This window comes from Sebastes umbrosus, chromosome 6 (genome assembly GCF_015220745.1).
Source record: "Sebastes umbrosus isolate fSebUmb1 chromosome 6, fSebUmb1.pri, whole genome shotgun sequence".
Taxonomy (NCBI): domain Eukaryota; kingdom Metazoa; phylum Chordata; class Actinopteri; order Perciformes; family Sebastidae; genus Sebastes; species Sebastes umbrosus.
In genome coordinates, this window is record NC_051274.1 from 30,724,887 (window position 1) to 30,747,963 (window position 23,077).

Genomic DNA, 23,077 nt, shown 5'->3' on the forward strand with positions numbered 1-23,077 from the left:
GTTTGGTTCCCACTTCTAACAAGGCTTGTGAGGCCAATAGCAAAACGACTTTGGGATCTCTGTGTCATCAGTTAGTGTGGAAAAAACGGATAAATGGCTGAAATTGACAGTAAGTGTCTGGCAACGACTGTGAAGTAAATTTAATGGACCATGGGGAGAGAGAATGCAACATCAAGTGGCTGAATGTTATCAATGTTATCAATAGCACCTTTAATCTCATATTTGTCTTTGGAATATCATCAAATATGAGTGTAGACGAGGAGATAAAGACTAGAGCAGCAACGACTAATCGATTAGTTGTCAACCATTAGATCAATCGCCAACTATTTTGATAATCGTTTTTTATGGAAAAAAAAAATAATTCTCTGATTCCAGCTTCTTAAATGTGAATATTTTCTGGTTTCTTTACTCCTCTATGACAGTAAACTGAATATCTTTGAGTTGTGGACAAAACAAGACATTTGAGGACGTCATCTTGGGCTTTGAGAAACATTTTTCACCATTTTATGACATTTTATAGACCAAATAACTAATCGATTTATTGAGAAAATAATTGACAGATCAATCGACAATAAAAATAGTCCAAATCTTATATAGGCCTGTTGAGCAGCATCACAGTCATCCCAGCATCTTTCAATACTTTCATTCATCTGTGTTTTAGCACTTTCTTACAACCTTTCTGCTGACTAACTTGTCAGGAAACCATGGAACACTCATATTCATGCCACCGTCATAGTTGGTAAAGCCGCAAGTCATTCTGAAAGACCTCTGAAGGCTTCAGATAAAAAAAACATGACAGACAATGCAAAGGATATTGTGACATGTATCACTTGTTGATGCACGCTAGTTTCAACATGTCCAACACCTCCACCAACACACCAGGGCTGTTCAACTCGGAGGTGTGTGCAGTTTGTCTTCTTCATAAGGAAATGCAAATAAGGGAAACTGAAAGAAGTTGGTTTGTCTTCAGAGGGGTAATCTTGGTCAGGATTTTAAAGGAATAGTTACAAATTTGGGGAAATATGCTTATTCACTTTCTTGAGAATTGGATGAGAAGATCGATACCAGTCTCATATCTGTCTGTTAAATATAAGGCTCAGCCAGGTGACGGTTAGCTTAGCTTTGCATAAAGACCGGAAAGACCTCACTGATCAGGCTGTTCTCATACACCGCTCGTAGCTAAACCTATGGAAAGTAAGGAACTGTAATTCAAATATATCCCACAAAAACAATTTGTATGTAATCCTATAAGGAAACCAGGCAGTATAAAGAGCGACAAACGCCGCTTAGGGAGGAGGTCTAGGTGGATGGGTGGTCAAAAAACACCAGACTTTTGCCCAAGAGACCGGCGTTCGTACCCCGGTTGAAACCAGAAGTCAACATTGATTTATTTGTCACGTAACTTCCGTACTTAGATTACGTCACTTCCCGAGTTATTTTAACCCAAACTACAATCTTTTCCTAAACTTAACCAAGTTGTTTTGTTGCCTAAACCTAACCAAGTTGATCTTTTCCTAACCTAACCAAGTCGATCTCTTCCTAACCTAACTAAGTAGTTTTGTTGCCTAAACCTAACCAAGTCGATCTTTTCCTAAACCTAACCAAGTTGATCTTTTCCTAACCCTAACCAAGTTGATCTTTTCCTAAGCCTAACCAAGTTGATCTTTTCCTAAACCTAACCAAGTTGATCTTTACCTAAACCTAACCAAGTTGATCTTTTCTTAAGCCTAACCAAGTTGATCTTTACCTAAACCTAACCAAGTTGATCTTTTCCTAAACCTAACCAAGTCGATCTCTTCCTAACCTAACCAAGTTATTTTGTTGCCTAAACCTAACCAAGTTGATCTTTTCCTAAACCTAACCAAGTCGATCTCTTCCTAACCTAACTAAGTAGTTTTGTTGCCTAAACCTAACCAAGTTATTTTGTTGCCTAAACCTAACCAAGTCAATCTTTTCCTTACCTAACTAAGTTGTTTTGTTGCCTAAACCTAACCAAGTTATTTTGTTGCCTAAACCTAACCAAGTCAATCTCTTCCTAACCTAACTAAGTAGTTTTGTTGCCTAAACCTAACCAAGTTGTTTTGTTGCCTAAACCTAACCAAGTCAATCTTTTCCTTACCTAACTAAGTTGTTTTGTTGCCTAAACCTAACTAAGTAGTTTCCTGTGTAGACGGAAGTTTATTTTGAAAAGATTGGAGCCGAAATTAACACGTACGTCGCATGCTGCTGGACATTGGTAGGAAAACGCACGAAAAATGAGGAATAACTTTTTGTAATATATCATACGAGCCGTTGTATGAGGATACGTTGCACTAATTAACAAATCCGTACAACAACATAAAAGTGTAAAAAGGAGATGTTGCAGTTTTATGGGGGGCTATGCGCCAAACTATTTCTTGGCCGAGAGCGTCGGTCTTCCAATGGCGAGGTTGTCGGGCAAACAGCGGAGACTCCAGGAAGTCGCTGCGCTTTCCAAAGAAATAGTCCGGCGATCCAGAGATATAATTTAATTAGTGATCCTTAGAGGTGCTTGTAGGCTGATTTTGCTACTTTTGGACGGAGCCAGGCTAGCTGTTTCCCCCTGTTTCCAGTCTTTATGCTAAGCTAAGCTAACTGTAGCCTCATATTTACCGTACAGCTTTTCTCTCAAGGCCGTTACACACCAGCGGCAATTGCATGTCAAGATATTTTTTTGATTATTATGCGGCGAAAAAGCTATTTTTTTCATACAAGTAGTTTATTTTCTGAGCTTTCGCACCGTGACTAAAGGTATCAACCAATCACGTTCTGCGGAACCGGTTGAATGGCACCTATATTTATGAAACAACAACACGGAGGCTCCGTAGTCTGTACCAGAACGACAAACTTTATTACTCCTTTCCACCTTGACTCCTTCTGTTCTTACCTTTCACAATAAAAGCCCTAGATCTATAATATTCACAGGCGAGTATTTCGCATTTTCATGTCATTTATTCATCACGCCCCCAGTGTGTAAAAACCTTTACTCTCGACAGGAAAACAAATAATGGTATTTCCCAAAATGTTGAATTATTTCTTTAATTTAGGGTTAAAACTGGAATCAGGGTTTAGGTTTGACCTAGTTTAGGATTTTAATTTGCACTAAAATGAAGTCCAAGTAAACTTAGTTGAGAGTTATTTAGGTTAGGAGAGTCCTCATACTGTAAATGTAGTAATACAAATCTCCTGTGAGTATGTGTGTGTTTGAACTGATTGAGTTACAACATGATCAAAGGACCTCACCTTGATTTAAGACTCTCATTGTTCCTCTCACATCCTTCCTCTCTGGACTGGAGTTACGGCCTCTCGGCGGCCTGCTCTTGATTGATACCAGTTGTTTTTGTGTTTGGCTATCAACACACATAAAAGGCTGATTAAAAACACGTTTTAAACAAGCCCAGGTGGAGAAAACAGAGCCGACCTTTACGGGTGAAGTGACAGATGATTAAGAGGCCACAGGTTTGATGCCCGTCGGCGCTCAACTTGCATACACCAGCACTTAGAAATGAACCGAAGCTGTCTCCTTCCTCAGTAAATCACTGGGTTTATCTTTGCCTTGAGGACAATAACAGTTTTTAAGGTCTTGATTTTGAGGACTTAAATGATGTGATTGTATACCGGCTGAGAGCCAGCCTAGTAATTTAAACCCCCGTATGGTGAGCTTGACATGTATGTTGTCAGCTGCAGGTTGTATGTACAAGGTCCTGGGCTGGTCTCGGTGAAGAGGAGACAAAAGAGTTTAAGAAATAAACAAAACAAAAGTCTTTAGAAAATTAATAAAACTAGATTTCTATCGAGTGCAACTGCTCAAATATTGGTGAGTATACTCAATCTCCCTACAGCAGATACGACGCCTCATCGCAGGGATCCTGTATTTGACCTTTAAAGTGTCTTCTTGCATTTTTATGAGTCAGGTGAGAATTTATTACAGTCAAGGTCTCTTTTTTTAGTTTCTGCCAGTACCCTGTTGGGAAAAATCCTACTGCTTGATAAGATAGTTTTGATGATGTGTGATGACGATTCCTTTAACAGGCTGATTCAAACCATATGACTCCGAGTACCTTGAACTTTCCATTCAGCAGGGCTGTAGTACTCAAGACCAAGACCGGACTCAAGTCCACTTTCTTGAAGTCTTGGACTTGTTTTGGACTTGTGCCTTGTTGGACTCGGACTTGTCTTGGATACAGGCTCAGCTACTGAGAACTGTCAAGTTGTTCCTGGCTGCTGATTTGGGATCAATTGTACAGAATAATAATAATAATAATAATAATAATAATATGATAATAAACAAATAAAAAAAAACAATCCTCTTTCCCACCACAAAAAGCCTACTTGTGCACTACACATCTCAGGAAAAAACACTATAGTTTTATCACTAAGTTTGTCAATTGAGGGTTGTTGTAGGAGGTGCTGCAGGACGCCTACTTCTTTGCTATTTGCATAAATAATAATCACAATGAATACATTTAAAATGAAAATTGAATGAAAATGTCCCTCCTTGTTGGCATATTCATGGTCCCGGGGAAACGTCAGTAGCAAATATCAGATCAAATGTGATGATCTTCACATTTAAATTCTATGCATTGATTAGTTTGATGTTAGAAGATAGATTAATATTGTTTATAGATTATTTCTGTCCATCCTAACTCATTAATCATTATATTAGCATTTGGAAAGACACTATTGCCTATTATGGTCTTGAACATGACTCAATTTGTTCTGGATTCGGTCTTGACTGGACCTGGTTTTGATATTGACTTGGACTCAATTAAGCTGGACTTGACTACGGCCTTCAGTCATTCAGTATTTACAGTAACTCCCAGAGAAGATGTCATTGTTACCCAACTACAGTTTGATCTACACAGCAGTGAGATGGGAGGAAACTTTGTCAGCTGTGATGATTAAATCAGCGAAAACATCAACTCATCAAAGACAACAAATACCACACAGATAAATAGAAAATATGTGCTTATAAATGTTTATCTGCATTTATTACCTCCGCCAAGGCCGAAGGCCTAGGAAGGAGGTTATGTTTTCACCGGCGTTGGTTTGTTGGTTTGTCTGTTAGCAAGATAACTCCAAAAGTCCGAGATGGATTTTAATGAAATTTTCTAGAGGGGTGGGGTGTGGCACAATGAACAAATCATTGGATTTTGGTGGCGATACGGATCATGGTCCTGATTCAGGAATTTTTTTAAGCTTTACAATCAGCCAGAACATTAAGACCTCTGGGTATAACACATGCGCAGTGTAACTGATGACGCGTTGATGACGCATGACCCTGCCTTCTTCCTTCAGAGAGAGAGCAGGGGTTGGGGGGTGGAGGGGAACAACTGTAGATTCTGCGTTTTTTCACATTAAACTCTTTAAAATTAAAGTTGAGTTCGACCAAAGCACACTTGGTGATTGTTGGAAAGAGTAACAACGACGGTTTATGTGACTTTTATTTTGTTTCTGTCCAGTTTGAGTGATGTGTTTTACGTTGCTCCACTACGTTCAGCTGATCTCAACATCAACAAAAATACACCTGGATGATGGCGCAAGCTGAACGGAGAGGGGGGTGGAGGTCTGCGGTCTCCGAGTGCCATTCTAGTTCAAACATGTGGTCACCACACATACAACAACAAACAATTACATACACACATGCAAACACATATTGGTAATAGTTAAGAGATTTATTATGCTTAGGAAGTGTTAACAGCTGGTAGCTCAAAGTAACGGCTGGCTGGCCGTACTCCACACATTTCTTTCATCTGCAACACATCAGCTGTGAATTCTTTTGTTATTTTGTGGTTAACAACTGTCTTGACACCAATCCGCCCCTAACTCAAGTGCAATGTTTGTATTTTTTATGTTGCACATTTACGTTGTTATTTACTGTATCTTTCTATGTTCAAATCTTGGGTACCTGTTTTCTGCTCCACATTGCACATATTGTATTTTTCAAACTATATTATTCAACCGCTTTCTGTAATTCTTGTTGTTTTAGTTGTGTTTCTTAGAAACACGTGCTAAGAAAGAAAAAGTCATCTGGTTATTCATAGTGACTCCAGTTATTTTGTATACATGAAAGCATACTGGTTGTTGGCTGAGCCAGGACATGCACAATATAAAAAGAATTGATGGGTCTTTAATCTTTATTTACTTTTCCTTATGCAGGGTCCACTGAGCGTGAAGGCTGTTTCCAGGAACGCCCTGCTCGCTCAGTTGCACACATTCACACCTGGAAGCAGCCCAGTATAACCACTGAGTCACTGAGAAGCTCCACTGGAGCACATTAGTCTCACATTTAGGTCAGCTTAGCAGCGGCAACGACATTTTTATACTGTATAATTCTCTTAAGGATTAAGGTTGCGGTCTGATGTGAATGGTCTGAATACTAAACATCCACATGTTTGACTTGCTCATAGATTTTACTGTCAGTGGAAATGTGTGCATGTCATATTTCCTGACAATATCTGAGCAAGACTCCAGAGCTGGGGATTTGTCGGAGCCAGAGGGCAAAGACGGAGGAGCCAATTTCTCACGAATACGCAGCAAAGTGAGCCTAGAAAATCAGCAAAACCAGTTTTCACTCGGCCTCCACCCGAGCTGCCTGACATCAGAAAGGGCTGGTGGTGCTTTGGTTACGGGAAACTATTTTGAATTGACTGACAGCAACATGCTACAGATCACCAACTCTCTCGTGCCCGCTCACATCTTGGTGCAGCTTTTCTAATGTTGACCAACAGATTAGCAGAGTGGCAGGGCTGCTGCCTCCAACCATTTCACAGCTAGATGGTACGAGTAGGGCCAGAAACAGCAACAGAAACATCTCACAGGTGGAAGGCACTCAAGATACCTAACAAACAAGATATATAACATGTTAACTTATGAGTTTTAGAGCTGCTGAGAGGTGGATTTTGTTATCTTTGGACAGAGCCAAGGTTGATGTCTTTGTGCTAAGCTAAGCTAACCGTCTCCTGGACGTAATTTCATATTAAAGGTCCCATATTCTAAAAAGTGAGATTGTCATGTCTGTTATAGTATAAAGCAGGTTTAAGTGCTATATAAATACTGTGAAAGTATTGAAACCTTCAATATACGGAGAAATACGCACAGCCCGTATTCAGAAATTGTGCGTTTCAAACAAGCTGTCAGGATTTCTGTCCATTTGTGATGTCACAAATATACAATATTTAGACCATTACACAGTTTTAAACATAAATATTCTAAATGTGTCCCAGTTTATTTCCGGTTGCAGTGTATGTGAATGTCATCAGCTGACAGGAAGTAAACATGGACCCAAACTGTTGCCTAGCAACGCAATTCCGTTGCAATTCCGTTGAAATGAGCTAAAACGGAGCGTTTCCGACAGAGGGTAAATACAGGCATATTCAGGCAGACAGTATGAGGAAAATAAAGTTTTTTTTTTACATTATAGCATGTTAACATGTTCTAGTAGAAACACAAAATACAGGTATGAACCTGACAATGAGCACGATATGGGACCTTTAACCATACAGACATAAGAGTGGTATCAATCTAGATACGAGAAAGAGTCTACATGAAGTTTATTTTGTGACATTTCCTCATTGCTGCCAACATACCTGTGCTTTAATTCACCAGCTCATTCAGAAAATACATTTGAATTAAAAAGAAAATACAATTTATTTTGGGGGATTTACTAGATAAAAACACTGAATCAATAAATTCCTCTATTCTCATATTTATAATGAACTCCAACTTCCAAACATGCATACACATCTGCTGTAGGCTCTTGTGGCCTTTTTTTAATGAGAGCATGCGGGCAGCAGATGGCGCCGTTGTATATAACACTGACCGAGAGAGTCTCAAGGTCATTGCAGCAGCTTTCATCACACTGGAGCTCTGATCTGCCGCCATGGATGCTGCACTCAGTTCACTCAGTTCACTCAGTGCACCGCGCAGCTGCAGGAAACCCTCATATGAGACATCATGTGTCGAGGGGGAAACCCACTATTCACTCATGTTGAGACTCATTACTGCAACATCCAAATGCATTACCGGTGCAGCAGTCCCTCTTTGCAATACAGAAATGCGCAAATATTCATGCAAGTAGTTCTACATTTTCATACATAGGAAAAATATACTTTCAATTTGAATAAGGCTAATGAATATTCAAAGTAGGGCTGTCAAAGTTAACGCGATAATAACACGTTAACGCTTTAATGCCACTAATTTCTTTAATGCATTAATGCAATCGATATTTCAGAGGTTGTAACGGGCTCAGTTTTAAAGCTAGAATGAAGATACTGGTATCATATGAAACTACAAAACCTAAGGTATCCATCGGTACAAACCATGTCATACTAGGAGGTTAAATAACGCTCCAAACTTACACTACATTTTGGGGAGGAAAAACTGGCATGGCCATTTTCAAAGGGGCCCCTTGACCTCTGACCTCCAGATATGTGAATGTAAATGGGTTCTATGGGTACCCACGAGTCTCCCCTTTACAGACATGCCCACTTTATGATAATCACATGCAGTTTGGGGCAAGTCATAGTCAAGTCAGCACACTGACACACTGACAGCTGTTGTTGCCTATTGGGCTGCAGTTTGCCATGTTATGATTTGAGCATATTATTTATGCTAAATGCAGTACCTGTGAGGGTTTCTGGATAATATGTGTCATTGTTTTGTGTTGTTAATTGTTTTCCAATAATAATTATATACATACATTTGCACAAAGCAGCATATTTACCCACTCCCATGTTGATAAGAGTATTAAATACTTGACAAATCTCCCTTTAAGGTACATTTTGAACAGATAAAAAAGGTGCGATTAATCGTGATTAACTATGGACAATCAATCATGCAATAAGCAGATGAAGAGATGTCTATATTTAGGCTAAAACTGCATGCATTTGGTTGAAAAGTGAACGTTTTTAGATTATATATTGCCTAATCGTTAGTGTTTCAACAGCATTTATATAGTCTATATTTTATGGTGCTGTAAACATTTTTTATTAGTAATTATTAAAATACTGTTGAAACATCAGTAAGTTTTTGTAGTCCATTTTCAACCAGTTTTACTCTAAATATCTGGACATCTCTGACCTGCAAACATCATATCATCGTTTGATCTTATACAAAAAACACACGCCTTTTTTTAAAATTTATATGCCTAACGGGAAAATACAAATCAGTGCCAAGAAACGTGACCGCAAGTGACATGTGACCAACAACGAGCCACTGCATCAGAGATCCTGCCTGCTGCTCTGCACGTACTCACACTGCGTCATCTCTCCGCAGAGCACTGCCTCTCTCATCCTTATGCACAAAAAACACTACATTTCCCATAATTCACCTCGATTAAAAAAACACTCTTTCTATGTGTCTATGTATTTTTTATTAATAAAAGTGATGCTTTAGAAAGATGCTTTTAAAACATCTGCAACCACCTCGCCATCATCATTATGGGATGTCTGTACCGTCTGAAGGTGAACGTGCATCCTCCTGCCTCGTGAGGAGTCTCAGCCAATAGCGTGGCTCCGTCGCTGCGTTCTAGTGATGTGTCGTCGCGAACGAGCCGGTTCAAAGAGCCGGCTCTTTTAAGTGAACGATAAGAGCCGGCTCTCGTCCGAGAGACGTTTTTTTCTTTTCTTTACTTAATTCAAGGCAGAATGATAGGACGATTTTCTCCGCGCCACGGGCACTCCATCCACTGACTGTGACTGAATGTTGTGTTAATGACGTCCCTGCAACCAATCAGGTGATTAAAGACAAGGATCATACCATCAAGCAGGGAGGGGCGGGGGTACGCGGCGCGCTGATGGTCTACAGGTACAGAGCAGGAGGAAGAGGAGGAGAGAAAGAGTGCGGTGTGTGAATAGCAGACAAGATGAGTGACAGTCGGAAATGAAGCAGCATGTAAAATGATGGTATTCTGGAAATTATGAGGTTTAGTATAATTATATTGAATAATTTAAGTGATAGATTCAAGATTCAAGATTCGCTTTATTGTCATTTCACTGAGTATTTGCATACATAGAAGGAAACTAAATATTGTTTCTCCCAGCTCCCGTCAGTCCATTAAAAAGGATAGAATAAATAAGTATTAAAATTAACATACCTAAAAATAACAATAAAAAAAATAAAAAATAAGTAAATGTTTCAGACACAATTTCACACAATTTGCAGTCGTGTTTAGCAGCAGAGAAAAGTGCATTTATGTCAACAGTAAAATGCTGTTTGCATTACTGTTCCAAAAACTGTCTTTGACATGTTATAAGCTTTAAAAACTGTTTCTGTGTTAATGCTGGGGGGTTGAATGTGAGTGTGTGTGTGGGGAGGGGACACAGTCAATTTACAGCCTAACTGCTTGATGATGATATATGTGCACACATACTAATCATAGGTCAAAACTGCGCTAAGTTTGGCTGAATTATAAAAGGCAGAAAACGAAGAGCCGTTTGGGAGCCGAAGGAGCCGGCTCTTCTTGGTGAGCTGAGCCAAATGATCTGGATCACTAAAAAGAGCCGTAATTCCCATCACTACTGCGTTCCTTCCGGGTTCCGTCCACTTTATCATCGAGTCCGGAGCGTCACGAGCGCCTTCTCTGCCTGCACGAGAGAGTCAGACAGCACCGTCCTTGCACACAGATAAGAGGTAACTTTATCACCCTTATTACTGCTTTTTATGGGATAATTGTGTTTATTACAACAGTTATTACTGTTTTACAAGCCTTCTCTAAATCAGCATGTGTTATTATAAACTGTTATCTTCTTTTATTAATGTGTACATGATGTTACTCATCCTCTCATCTGCTATATGGTTGATTATAAACAGCTGTTCATCAGTCAGCTGGTGGTTTATGTGTCTTCTTGTGTGATAGTAGTTTGAAGCTCCTCTATTCTATTTATAACCGTCAGCTGGCTCTCTCCATCTCCATTTAGGGAGAAAAGGGGCGTCAAGTTGCAGGTTCAACTCCCAGCAGCCTCCTCCATGTGTTAAACTATATTAACTGGTATTAATGTGCTTTATTGTGCAGATATTTAGAGGTCGTGATGGTATGTGAGAGACACTGTCTGGGCTGGTTAGGACTCATGCTGCTGGATCACCAGTTGCTTGCAGCAGACTTGGGGGTGTGTCCACAGGCTGTAGGAAAATTACTGAATGTAGTATATTACACTCAGGTCAGGTTGCTTTATTTGTACCCATAAGTTCATTTAGTTTGCAGTAAAAAAGACAAGGTATCCATCTTGATGCACATTTTACAGCTTACTGTACTTAAGAACAATTTGAGGTACTTATTTTCCATTTTATGCTACTTTATACTTCAACCTCCTATTTCAGGAGCATATATTGTATTAATCTGACGACTGGAATGACTATGCAGATCAAACTTTTATAGATAAACAACTATATATGAACTAGTAGTATTATTAGTAGTAGTAAAAGTAGTAGTAGTAGTAGTAGTATTGTTAAAATTTGCTCTACCTCAACCAACTTTAACATCAAAATACTGCTCACATACATACATGAAAGGAAATTACTTTTTTCTCATAAAGTTATGACTTTATTTTCGTAATATTACGTCTTTTTTTTCTTGAGATAGTATGACTTTATTCTGATTAAATTATGACTTTATTCTGATTAAATTATGACTTTTTTCTCGTAATATTACAACTTTCTTTTTGTAAAGTTATAACTTTATTCTCTTAATATTACAACTTTTTTTTCTTGAATTAGTATGACTTTATTCTCATTAAATAACAACTTTTTTCTCATAATATTCTGACTTTATTCTCTCGATTTATTCCGTCACAGTTCTACACCTTGAGACACTAAACCTGTCTTTAAAGATAAGTTTCCAAACCATGACACCAAAGAAAAAGACCAAATTGATTCAATAAAAGCACGATAAAATAAGGTTAATCATGGTTTTGTCAATGTGAAAATAGCCCAGTTTCCTCAAGCAAAAGAGACAGTGTGTCTCTTTGTGATGGTTATAGTAATTTCTCTACTTAACAGACTACTTGAAGATACTTTTAACAAGTCATTTCAGTTAGATAGATTGTAAGTTTATTATTACTGTAAAGGTATTTTTAATGAATACTTATTAAACTGATTATTAACACACATGTATGCCTTGCTGGCAGTTTCTAATGTAGCCTAATTGAGGATCAAGCCAGACTAACATGCACAGACACACACACACACACATATCAGGTATCAATCCTCAATTATTTATTTATCTGGGGGCCATTTTGTGCAGCCTTGCTCTCCACGTTTGCAATGATCTGGCAAAAAACAAAAAAGGTACAGAAGTTTACTGTGCTGTGCATGTGAGACATCCATGACAGAAATATAGTGTACATAGGCTACTATACAGTATATACCGATTACATTCTCCATGAAGCAATCAATCATTAGGTTTATATAATGTCAGGAAATAGTGAAAAATATACATCACAATTTCTTCAAATAGCTTTTTTTGTACGACAAGCAGTCCAAAGCCCAACGAGACTTAGTTTATTATGTCAAAAGATAGAATAGAAAAACCTTTATTGTCTGCTTTTTACATCCAAAAGGCAGAAATGTGTCTTTGGTTTGCATGTGCAAAAACTGCTATTAAAAGGGTCCATTAAAACACAACATATCACATCCAGACAATTGCTGGAGATTTGGGGCATTTTTTTAAATTTTAATAAGTATTGAGTTTTTGTTTGTGCATACAACCAAAAGTACTGTGTAGGTTAACATAACTTTTTTGGGGCATTTTTGCTTGAAAAATGACTTATAGTTGACGGTTGATGGGTTCATTTTCTAATTGTTACCAGCCACAACAGCGACCCTGGTATTGTTTTCACCTTGAGAGTCTCTGTGTCTGTCTACAGATCTTTGTGACAGCGATAGCAAGATGCGGTCACGAAACTTTGCAGATGTGTAGATTAAAATGAAGGTCGAGTTCGAAAATGGGCGTGGTCCGATCAAGTGGGGAAGCTGCATTGGCCCCCCCACTTTACGCCCTTGGCCCCGATTTTCAGCTAGTGTGATCCCATAGCAAGATGTTCTCTAGTTTTATCTCTGTTATATATTTTATATTTTGCCCTTATGTTGTTGTTTCTGTTATCAATTCAGTAGGTGGGTGAAGTTTAGTAGTGGGGGTTACAGTTTTGTTTGCACTAATACCATTCTGTACCTTTTTGCATACCTTACATTGAGAAATATTAACATGTTTTTCCATAAATTCCTTGTTTTTATATTAACAAAAGAAGCCCAAATTCTTAAATGTTGTCTAAACACAACTTTACAAGAACTTTGCACAGATAAAACAGCCTAAACTTGGTAAAAACATTGTTTTAATGGACAATTAGTCAATAGTATTAATATTGAGGTCCAACACCCAGCCCCAGTGAAGTGTAAAATATTTCCATTTAGCTAAAGAGGAAGGTCAGTGTGGGTGTTTAGGTGATTTTTGCCTCTAGGCTGTAGCCTGTGGTAAGTTTCCACACAGACATGGAGGATTTTCCATTGATTCGGCTCTCTAGTTATAACTATGCAGGCTGTACTCAAAGTTCAGTCATGCATGCAGAGGGTAGATGAGCAAGTTAGTGCATGAAGTTAGATAAAGCAAATGAAAATCAATAGCGCAGCAGGCGTGACGGCCAGACTGTGTGGTTTAAAACAATCTCTGACCTCCACTACTGGAATTTGCAGAGATAACGGAGGCTCCGTGAGATTACAGCAGGCCTTTAACCCGTATCAGTACCGTACAACTGGGACAAAAAGAAGCTAAGCGTGTATTGTGCAACGTCATTCACTTATTGTTGCTTATAGTGACCTTTCACTACCGTTATCAAGAGTTCCCTGTTTGACTTAACTCAGTTTTGCAAGCTTTGTGCAACACTGTGTCGTAATCTGATATATTAAGTAAACTGAACGGACTTGCAGAGATTTTTTTTTTTCTGCAGAAGCCACGCCTTTCTGTGAGTAATATATCTGCTTTGCTGGCCAGCCTCCGTCAGTCGGTTCAGGGGGTGTGCACGGCTCACATATATGTTTAATTAGAGAATCCATTAGATGGTTTATTGCTCTGCCTCCAAACTTGAGCTATAAATTAGATTACATTTATGCCATTGAGCATTTGAATTATTGCCAACTCACCGTTTTGACTCTGAACTTTAATTCAGTAAGTAACAGAGTTACTGCCGTCTGTCTGCTCGTCCTTGAGGAATAAAACTATACTGACGTCTCTTCCCTGTCGTTTCATCTGCAGATCCAGAACCATGTCCATCCTGAAGATTCACGCTCGCGAGATTTTTGACTCCCGTGGAAACCCCACTGTGGAGGTTGACCTGTACACCAAGAAAGGTACTGTATCATTAATAATATATATGCTTTCATCTACTTTATGAGTTTATAAAGTGTGGCACAACGAGATACAGAAGATCATAGTTATAAATCAAACTTTAGTGCTTGTTCAGCCTCTACACATTAACATGCTATTTAGTACGCTAAAACAGTACGTGAGATTTTTTTAGTATGTCCGAAACCTTATTAGTAGGGCTGTCAATCGATTAAAATATTTCATTGCAATTAATCACATGATTATCTGTAGTTAATCACAATTAGTCGCAAATGAATCACGCATTTTTTATCTGTTCATAATGTACCTTAAAAGGAGGTTTGTCAAGTATTTAATGCTCTTATCTTATCATGGTCGTGGTTTCAATATGCTGCTTTATGCAAATATATGTATATATTTATTATTAGAAATCAGTTAACAACACAAAACAATGACAGATATTGTCCAGAAACCCTCACAGGTACTGCATTTACCATAAAAAATATGCTCAAACATAACATGGCAAACTGCAGCCCAACAGGCAACAACAGCTGTCAGTGTGTCAGTGTGCTGACTTGACTATGACTTGTCCCAAACTGCATGTGAATATCATAAAGTGGGCATGTCTGTAAAGGGGAGACTTGTTGGTACCCATAGAACCCATTTTCATTCACATATCTGGAAGTCAGAGGTCAAGGGACCCCTTTGAAAATGGCCATGCCAGTTTTTCCTCACCACAATTTAGTACAAGTTTGTAGCGTTATTTAGCGAGTATGACATGGTTGGTACCAATGTATTCCTTAGATTTTTTAGTTTTATACGATGCCAGCATGTTCACTCTAGCCATGTAGTGCATAGTATGTGATTTTGGACGCAGCCATTGTTTAACAGGTTATTTGAACGCATCCACAACTTAAAACATGTAATTATATCCCAGTATGTGTAACGCTGCAGTAAGAACATCGTATTGGAAGCAAAGTTTCATAAATTTTTCATGTCTTGCCCAATTATCTAGCTAGTGAAAACCAGTTGGATTAGGATGGTCAAGCCAGTGTGTTGCCCTACTGTACACTGTTGCCAGCAGTGGATCAGATCAGATGGTAGATGTGTGAAAATAGCTCCTGTAATATCAAACTGCCTCTTCAGGACTCAGTTACTGTAATGGTTCCTGTTTGGGAGCACAGATAGCTCATACAGTAGGTGCTTCCAGCAAACCCATGAGCTGAGTTGACTCCTTGATATTGACATGTTGAATTCAAAGTGGTAAACATTACACATTCAGTAAAGAATGGAAACACTTTGGGTTTCACACATTGCAGGAAAAGCAGAGCTAGACATCACGGCTAAAGCTGCACGCTAACTCTGTCATGGACAGGAAACGTTATACAATGTAGAGATGTCGTGTAAATTAAAACTACAGGATGCTTCCCTCCCTTTCACCTAATTGTATGCTGCTGAGCATAAAACATCTAAACCCTGCAGTGTTTGACACGTCTGCCTACAGTTTTATTCAATTAACTAATGGCTCGACTGTGATTGAAGTTTTCTGGCGAGCTGCTCTGTTCTGAGAGCTAAAACAAAGGAGCAGCTCAACCCAAAGAAATGTCCTGAGAATGTTAATGAAGCAACCTGAATGACCACTGACATGGAAGTGAGTGTCTGCACTGCCTCTAACACATCGGCTGAATATCGACTGCTCTGTTCTGCAGCCCTGTCGTCTCTTCATTCGGTTGTTTTGCTAAACGTGCTCCACTTTACTGTAAATAGCACCTTTTCATTCCTGTTTTTTTGTCTGACAGGATTCCCTTTTAAGTCTGCCAGCAGGCCTGTTTTGGCATCATTAACGGCACAGACCGAAGCGGGTGTGCTGCTGCACCCAGAGCACGTCTGTCATAATGTGTTTTTCTATGTTACGTAACCAGCTTGCCTCTCGGTCACAGTCATGCTAGAAAACCTCCTATGCTTGTTGTTAGAATGATGTAAATTGAGTCGCTCTGGTAATCTAGAGAGACATTTACAGTCACTGTTACTCTTACAGCTACTAGTTTTGATTTTTATTTGGTTTTCATCCAGATAAAATGTTAATAAAATGATACATCTCAGTTTATATCCTGACGGACTGTCGCCGGCTCCTCCAGCTGCATCCAGGTGGTGATGTCTTGATGCAGATGATTTGCTAAGCCTCGTGTCTGTAATCCCTAAATCCCCTCAGACTCGTACCATTTCTGCTGGTCCACTGAGCAAACTGAATAGATTTTTGCTCATCCCCAATTTCTCCCCACTTGGGCGAATCCAAAATAGCTTGGCATCCATGGGCAACCTCCGCGTCTGAGAAGTGAAGCCGATGCTGAAGTGCCTGACATGTTTGAAAATGTTGCATGTGTCTCCATTCATGCAAACTCAAACTAACTTTATCGCAAGTCCACAACCTTAATCTAGTGGCCAACTTCCGGTTCTGAAAAGTGAAATCCTTCCACAGAAGCACTGCACATGCTCAGTTGGCAGCTTGTCTCTCCCTGTTACATCACAGCCTTCTGCAGCACAGCCAGTACAACTCCCTCCACACATGCTTTAATTCTCTCTGTGGACAGAATAACGATGGACAGTGGGAGTGCCTTTAGCTGATTGGATGGGGTCCCCTCGTGCCTTTTACATGCTGTAGCTCCGTGAATACCAAGCAGCTCGTCCTGCTCTTAATGCCCTATCAGACATGTATAAACATCACATAGTAATCACATAGTTTACAGTCATGGGTGTCATGGTAATGGCTGACATGGACAATTCCATTTCACTATTGATCAAACTGCAGTTTGTCTTGTTGGACATGACTCAGCACTTTAGGAAATGAATGCAAAATGTCCTCTGTGTCTCCAAGGTCTTTTCAGAGCTGCAGTGCCCAGCGGCGCCTCCACCGGCATCTACGAGGCTCTGGAGCTCCGTGACAATGACAAAACACGCTACATGGGCAAAGGTACGCCGTCCTCACTGACTCCCCCCTCTATAAACTGTCTGGTTATCTCTGTTCTGTTGCTATCTTTCATGTCATTTCAACACCACTATATATATTCTGTCGTCTCTTCCTTCTTCATTTCCTCCATCTTTCTTCCTCCTGTTAGGAGTCAAAAGAGCAGTTAAATATGTAAATGAATTCTTGGCCCCTGCATTGTGTAACCAGGTAAATAAAGTGTGAGATAACAGGATGACTCTCTTACATATCGGCGTGCGCAGCAGCATGAAGAATGGCTTTGCCTTTGGAAACTAACCTTGACAGGCACAAACAGATGTTCACAGATCTAAAAATAATAAAGAGCACAATCATAGACGGCTAAATAATATTTTACTTGTCAGAATTACTCATTCATCCATTGGATGAGATGCTCTGTGGTCATCTGTGTCGCCTGCTCTGCATGGTCCTCTGCTGTCCTCTGGGTCAGTTATGGTCTGCTTGTCCCTTGCAGGTGTCTCAAAAGCGGTTGAGAATATCAATAAAACAATTGCACCTGCACTGGTTAGCAAGGTAGGACCATTTATTGTTTGACTAATATTAATGTGTGTTTATGTTAAAAGTCTCAAATTAATGAATCAGCTTGAAAATAATTACACAAATATATTGGTAGCATTGGCCGCAGTACTGAAGAAATGACTAACTGTATGATTTTAAAACAAGCAGTAAGACATGTTGAGCTGTTGTTTGTTGTTCCTATTTTACATTGACCTTTGCATTTATAAAAATTATGTGAATTTAAGTGTCTATAAACCATTATCAGATACATGCTGTGATTATTCTAACATTTTTTGAGTGTGTTGTTCTAAACTATCGAGTCAGAATTAAACCAAGTTAATCTTTTATTTCCAAACGTACAATATAACTTGTCATGTTTTTTATCCAAATCCAGGATGTGAATGTTAAGGACCAGGGCAAGATCGACAAGCTGATGCTCGACATGGATGGCACAGAAAACAAGTGTAAGATGCTTCTTCATGTACATGTACAGTATATTAGGGATGCACGATATGGATTTGATGATAATTACCTGCTTCTCATGGCCGATACAATAACCGATAATTTCAAATTTTTTTGTTTAAAAAAAAGTTCATTACATGTAGTTTATTATGCACACCTGAGGTGGATGACTTATTAATAATAATAATAATAACAATAATAATAATAATACATTTTATTTGGTGGTGCCTTTCAGGACACCTAAGGACATATATACATACTATATATATATATATATATATATATATAGTATATAGATACTGTATATACATTCACATTATTTATAAATGTGAAACAGAAACTTGCTGTGCGACTCTAGAGCTGTCAGTGTTGTCGTAAATTGACAATGACTGATTAGTGCCAGGAATCTAAACTGACTGCTGAGTCATACTACTACTTCTACTACTACTTTTGAGTGTCTATTATTTAGGAAGTAATGAATGAGTGGACGAGGGAGTAATTTATGACACAGACAGAAATATGAATATTGAATAAAATACCACAGAAACATCAATAGGCACTCATGCATTATGCAACAGGAAAGTCAGTTATAACCTACTTTATTTCAAGGTTATGCCTTATTGATTTTTTTTGCCTAATTAGTTTAGAAAATACTCAATGAAGAATATAGATATCAGAAGACATCATATTTCATATATTGAAATATCTGTGTGTACCCTCCCTCAGCTAAGTTTGGTGCTAACGCCATCCTGGGCGTCTCCCTGGCTGTGTGCAAGGCTGGTGCAGCAGAGAAGGGCGTCCCCCTCTACCGCCACATCGCTGACCTGGCTGGCAACCCTGAAGTCATCCTCCCTGTCCCTGTGAGCATGACGGAGAATTACCTCTAGAGACCTCTTACTGCTAATAGGCCTAACAGACGTGAACCGTTAATGTTTGATCCAAAGAGTCGTTAATTCAGTCGTGATTCCATTAAGGCTGAAAGGTGATCCTCTCTCTGCTTCCTTCCAGGCTTTCAACGTCATCAACGGCGGCTCCCACGCTGGCAACAAGCTGGCCATGCAGGAGTTCATGATCCTGCCCGTTGGAGCCAGCACCTTCAAGGAGGCCATGCGTATCGGTGCCGAGGTCTACCACAACCTGAAGAACGTCATCAAGGAGAAGTACGGCAAGGACGCCACTAATGTAGGAGACGAGGGAGGCTTCGCCCCCAACATCCTGGAGAACAAAGAAGGTGAGAGGAAACATTAAATCCGAGCTGTTTAACAATAAGAGTTTCATTACAAGCCGACACCTGCTTGTTATTTTAGGACTCTGTTGTTGGGTTGTTGACATTTTTGAGGGAAGAGTTGTTACTGTAAACTCGTCAAAAGGGAGCGTCTTGAAAGCATTACATTCTTAGACCTCTCAGGGAAGCACTACAGTTATCATGTCACTCTTTGGCCGACATATGGTTTCTAAATTAAGGCCTCAACTCCGTAACGAATGCCCTGACTGCCAGCCTCTGACTCCAGTGTCAGGTCAAGCTGCTGATATGGCAAAAATGCCCCACTGGAGTCTTAACAGAGTCTTAAGTGGTGACTCATTTATGAAAAGTTACTGTTTAGATTTTATTAGCTTCATCTCTTGTCACATTGTTTTTCTGTCTCAGCTCTGGAGCTGCTGAAGAACGCCATCGCCAAGGCCGGCTACACCGACAAGATCGTCATCGGCATGGATGTGGCCGCCTCTGAGTTCTACAAGGGCGGCAAGTACGACCTGGACTTCAAGTCTCCCGACGACCCCAGCCGCTACATCTCCCCCGACAAGCTGGCTGACCTCTACAGGAGCTTTGTCAAAGATTACCCCGGTGGGTTTCTAACACAAAACTCCTACTGCTCACTGTTTTCCAAAGATATTATAGAGATACATTAAATACAACCAGATAAAGACAAAGCATGAAGGTCAGACTCAAATAATACATGTGAGGACATATACAAACAACATAATGGGCCTATTATATATATTATAACTAGAACCATATGTGCATACGCTGTCCGTGTCTGTAATGTTTTGGTTCACTCATCGCTCTCATTAGCATTGTTTACATCCACAGTAGGCAGCTGTTTTCAGCAAAAATGAAAAACAGAAAACTGCTGTACACTACTGTTAAAGTCAGCAGCTGGCTGGTGAACATAGAGCAGCATTTAGCAGCTGGTTTCTGCTGCCATCAAGTGGTCAAGAGTTATTGCAGGTTTAAGGTTTCTGTAGATCAGTGGTTTACCAACCCTTTTCCTTAAGGCACCCCTTTTCCTTCATTTAGTAAACTGACTAAGTGACACATTTTATGGATATTTCATATTATATTCAATTCATAACAATAACGGTACAGATCAACATATAAACTGTACAAATATCCCAAATAGTGAACACAATAACTGCAGAAAGTTTGTGTGAAACGAGCGATTTGGATGAATTTTGAGCAGATTATTTTCTCTGAATATTGCATCAAAGATGAGTTTTCCTGTTATTTTTAGGCACTTTTAATACAGTTCTCTGTCCGTACTATGTATTTTTTTTACTTTTAACAATCATACACATTTAATAGGTTTATTTTTTGACAAATTCTGTGTTTTCTTCTCCCTGACGCTTCGGTTGTTTTAACTGCGTACTTTTCTCATTTTTAAGTTTATGTCTTAATTAATAATCCAAACTTTAAAAATAACAATTTCATTTAGTTTTCTTCACAGAAATGAATGAAATGTTGAGATATGGCCTCGCGACCCCTAGTAGGGGTCAGGACCCCTAGGCTGGGAATCAGTGCTGTAGATAGTAACTATATATATCAGTGGCTTCTGAGACGGTGTTCACATGTTGGATTCATGAATGTCTGTAACATCACCTACTTCCTGTCCTTCCTGTCCTTCCAGTGGTGTCCATTGAGGACCCCTTTGACCAGGACGACTGGGAGGCGTGGTCCAAATTCACAGCCAGCACCAGCATCCAGGTGGTGGGCGATGACCTCACCGTCACCAACCCCAAACGCATCTCCAAGGGCGTCGCTGAGAAGTCCTGCAACTGCCTGCTGCTGAAGGTCAACCAGATCGGCTCCGTCACAGAGTCCCTGGATGCGTGAGTGTCGACGACAGAGCCGCGTGATCACACTAAATGAAGTACTACATATATAAGCCGGCTAACGGGGCTTAAAATGTGTCTCTTTGTTTTAGCTGCAAGATGGCCCAAAGCAACGGCTGGGGCGTGATGGTCAGCCATCGCTCTGGAGAGACGGAGGACACCTTCATCGCTGACCTGGTGGTCGGTCTCTGCACTGGACAGGTAAAAATATAAGTTTTAATTCTTATTTTAACATTAATTGGCACGACATCACTACTGTTTCAAACTGTACAAAATGTAGCTTTCATATTACAGATTGGATCTTATATGTCATTTAATTCCTTCCCCAGATCAAGACAGGTGCACCTTGCCGATCTGAGCGCTTGGCCAAGTACAACCAGCTGCTCAGGTGAGTCCAGTCCAAAAACATACGCACACTTCTGATGGCTCAGGGTGCTTTTACAAGCCATACTCTGTTTGGCGAGTCCGAATTAGAGTGTAATTATAATACTTTTGGTTCGTTTTCTATTTAGTTTTGTTCGGTTTCAAGGAGCACAAATTAAAGCGGACCAAATTAAAGAAATAGTGGAGCTTGTACGAAGGAGTGAATTTATCTTTTTTGTCTCAAGAGCTGCCACTTCTATGCAGCTGACTTTGATATATTGCTGTGAAAGTTTTTTCTCTTTGACTCGACACTGATCTACTGTGCGCATGAATCCCTGCTCCTCCATTTTATCTGGAATGACTTTATAAACGTCCCTATATTGTGGACTTTATTTAGCATATTCTGTACGTTCTCATCGGCCCAGATGTCAAGCAAAGTGTGTCCATCTTAACTAATGCCCGCGCAGGCAGCCTGAGTTTTGGTTCGCTTTGAAACGGTCCGAGATCACCTCTCTCAAGCGGTCTTGCAGCGTTTTTTTTGGTCCACACCAGAGTACGATTACTACGTTCACAACCGCCCAAACAAACCGCACCAGATTTCAATTGAAGCGGACTAAATGTTGGCTTGTGAAATCACTCTAAATAAAAGCTTTATCACATCTTTACAGTTACACTGAACTTTTTTAACAGTATGAGTTCATCGTCCTTAGAGGCACAATATTGCAGATGTTCCCCAGGCTATCAATCCATCTGTTTTAACAAACGTTCATCATTCTCTGTCCCAGGATTGAAGAGGAGCTTGGCGACAAGGCCCGCTTCGCCGGCAAGAACTTCAGGCACCCCATCTGAGCTGATTTAACTCCTCGGGCCTCTGTGTGTTCACTGCTCATAAAGAAAATAACCCCCACACATATATACGCCACACTAGGTTGCCTGCCCTGTCCGGAGAGAGAGAGAGAGAAGATGGAAGAGATTACCGGTGAAAATCCAAGGTCCAAGTCTGCGGTTCTGTGGCGTGGAGAAAGCTACAGTACGTCCTAGTACTCATCCTCAAACTATGCTTTAGCTCCTGAATAGTGTCGGTCCCTATGTTCGTGTTAACTGTGTGAGAGATTTCCGTTTAGCTTCTCGTGAGTTGTAGTGATTTTTGGTCCTCTACTGAGTGTGTGAGCTACTGTAAGTGTAGTACGGCTCCGCCTCGAGCAGTGGTGACAGTACTGTATGTGCAATGTGTCGCATCTGACAAGGTCTCGTGTTGCTGTAAGCGTTGGCAGAAATATGTAATAAACAACATAGTATGAAACGTT

At 39.9% G+C, this 23,077-nt stretch overlaps 1 protein-coding gene across 3 annotated transcripts; it reads left to right on the forward strand.

Annotated features, from left to right (window-relative positions):
• The first annotated feature begins 10,517 nt into the window (after window positions 1-10,517).
• On the forward strand, window positions 10,518-23,077 carry eno1a (enolase 1a, (alpha)). Of its 3 annotated transcripts, none has more exons than XM_037772610.1 (12): window positions 10,518-10,650; window positions 14,264-14,358; window positions 17,208-17,303; window positions 17,449-17,507; window positions 18,229-18,298; window positions 19,023-19,156; window positions 19,305-19,527; window positions 19,945-20,142; window positions 21,203-21,404; window positions 21,500-21,608; window positions 21,737-21,795; window positions 22,556-23,077. In XM_037772610.1, the coding sequence occupies exons 2-12, from the start codon at window positions 14,274-14,276 to the stop codon at window positions 22,617-22,619; spliced, it is 1,299 nt and encodes a 432-aa protein (XP_037628538.1). In that variant the 5' UTR covers window positions 10,518-10,650; window positions 14,264-14,273; the 3' UTR covers window positions 22,620-23,077. The 3 variants fall into 3 exon arrangements, with proteins under 3 accessions (XP_037628538.1, XP_037628539.1, XP_037628540.1); XM_037772611.1 differs by lacking the exon at window positions 17,449-17,507 and adding an exon at window positions 17,791-17,849; XM_037772612.1 differs by lacking the exon at window positions 10,518-10,650 and adding an exon at window positions 14,026-14,176.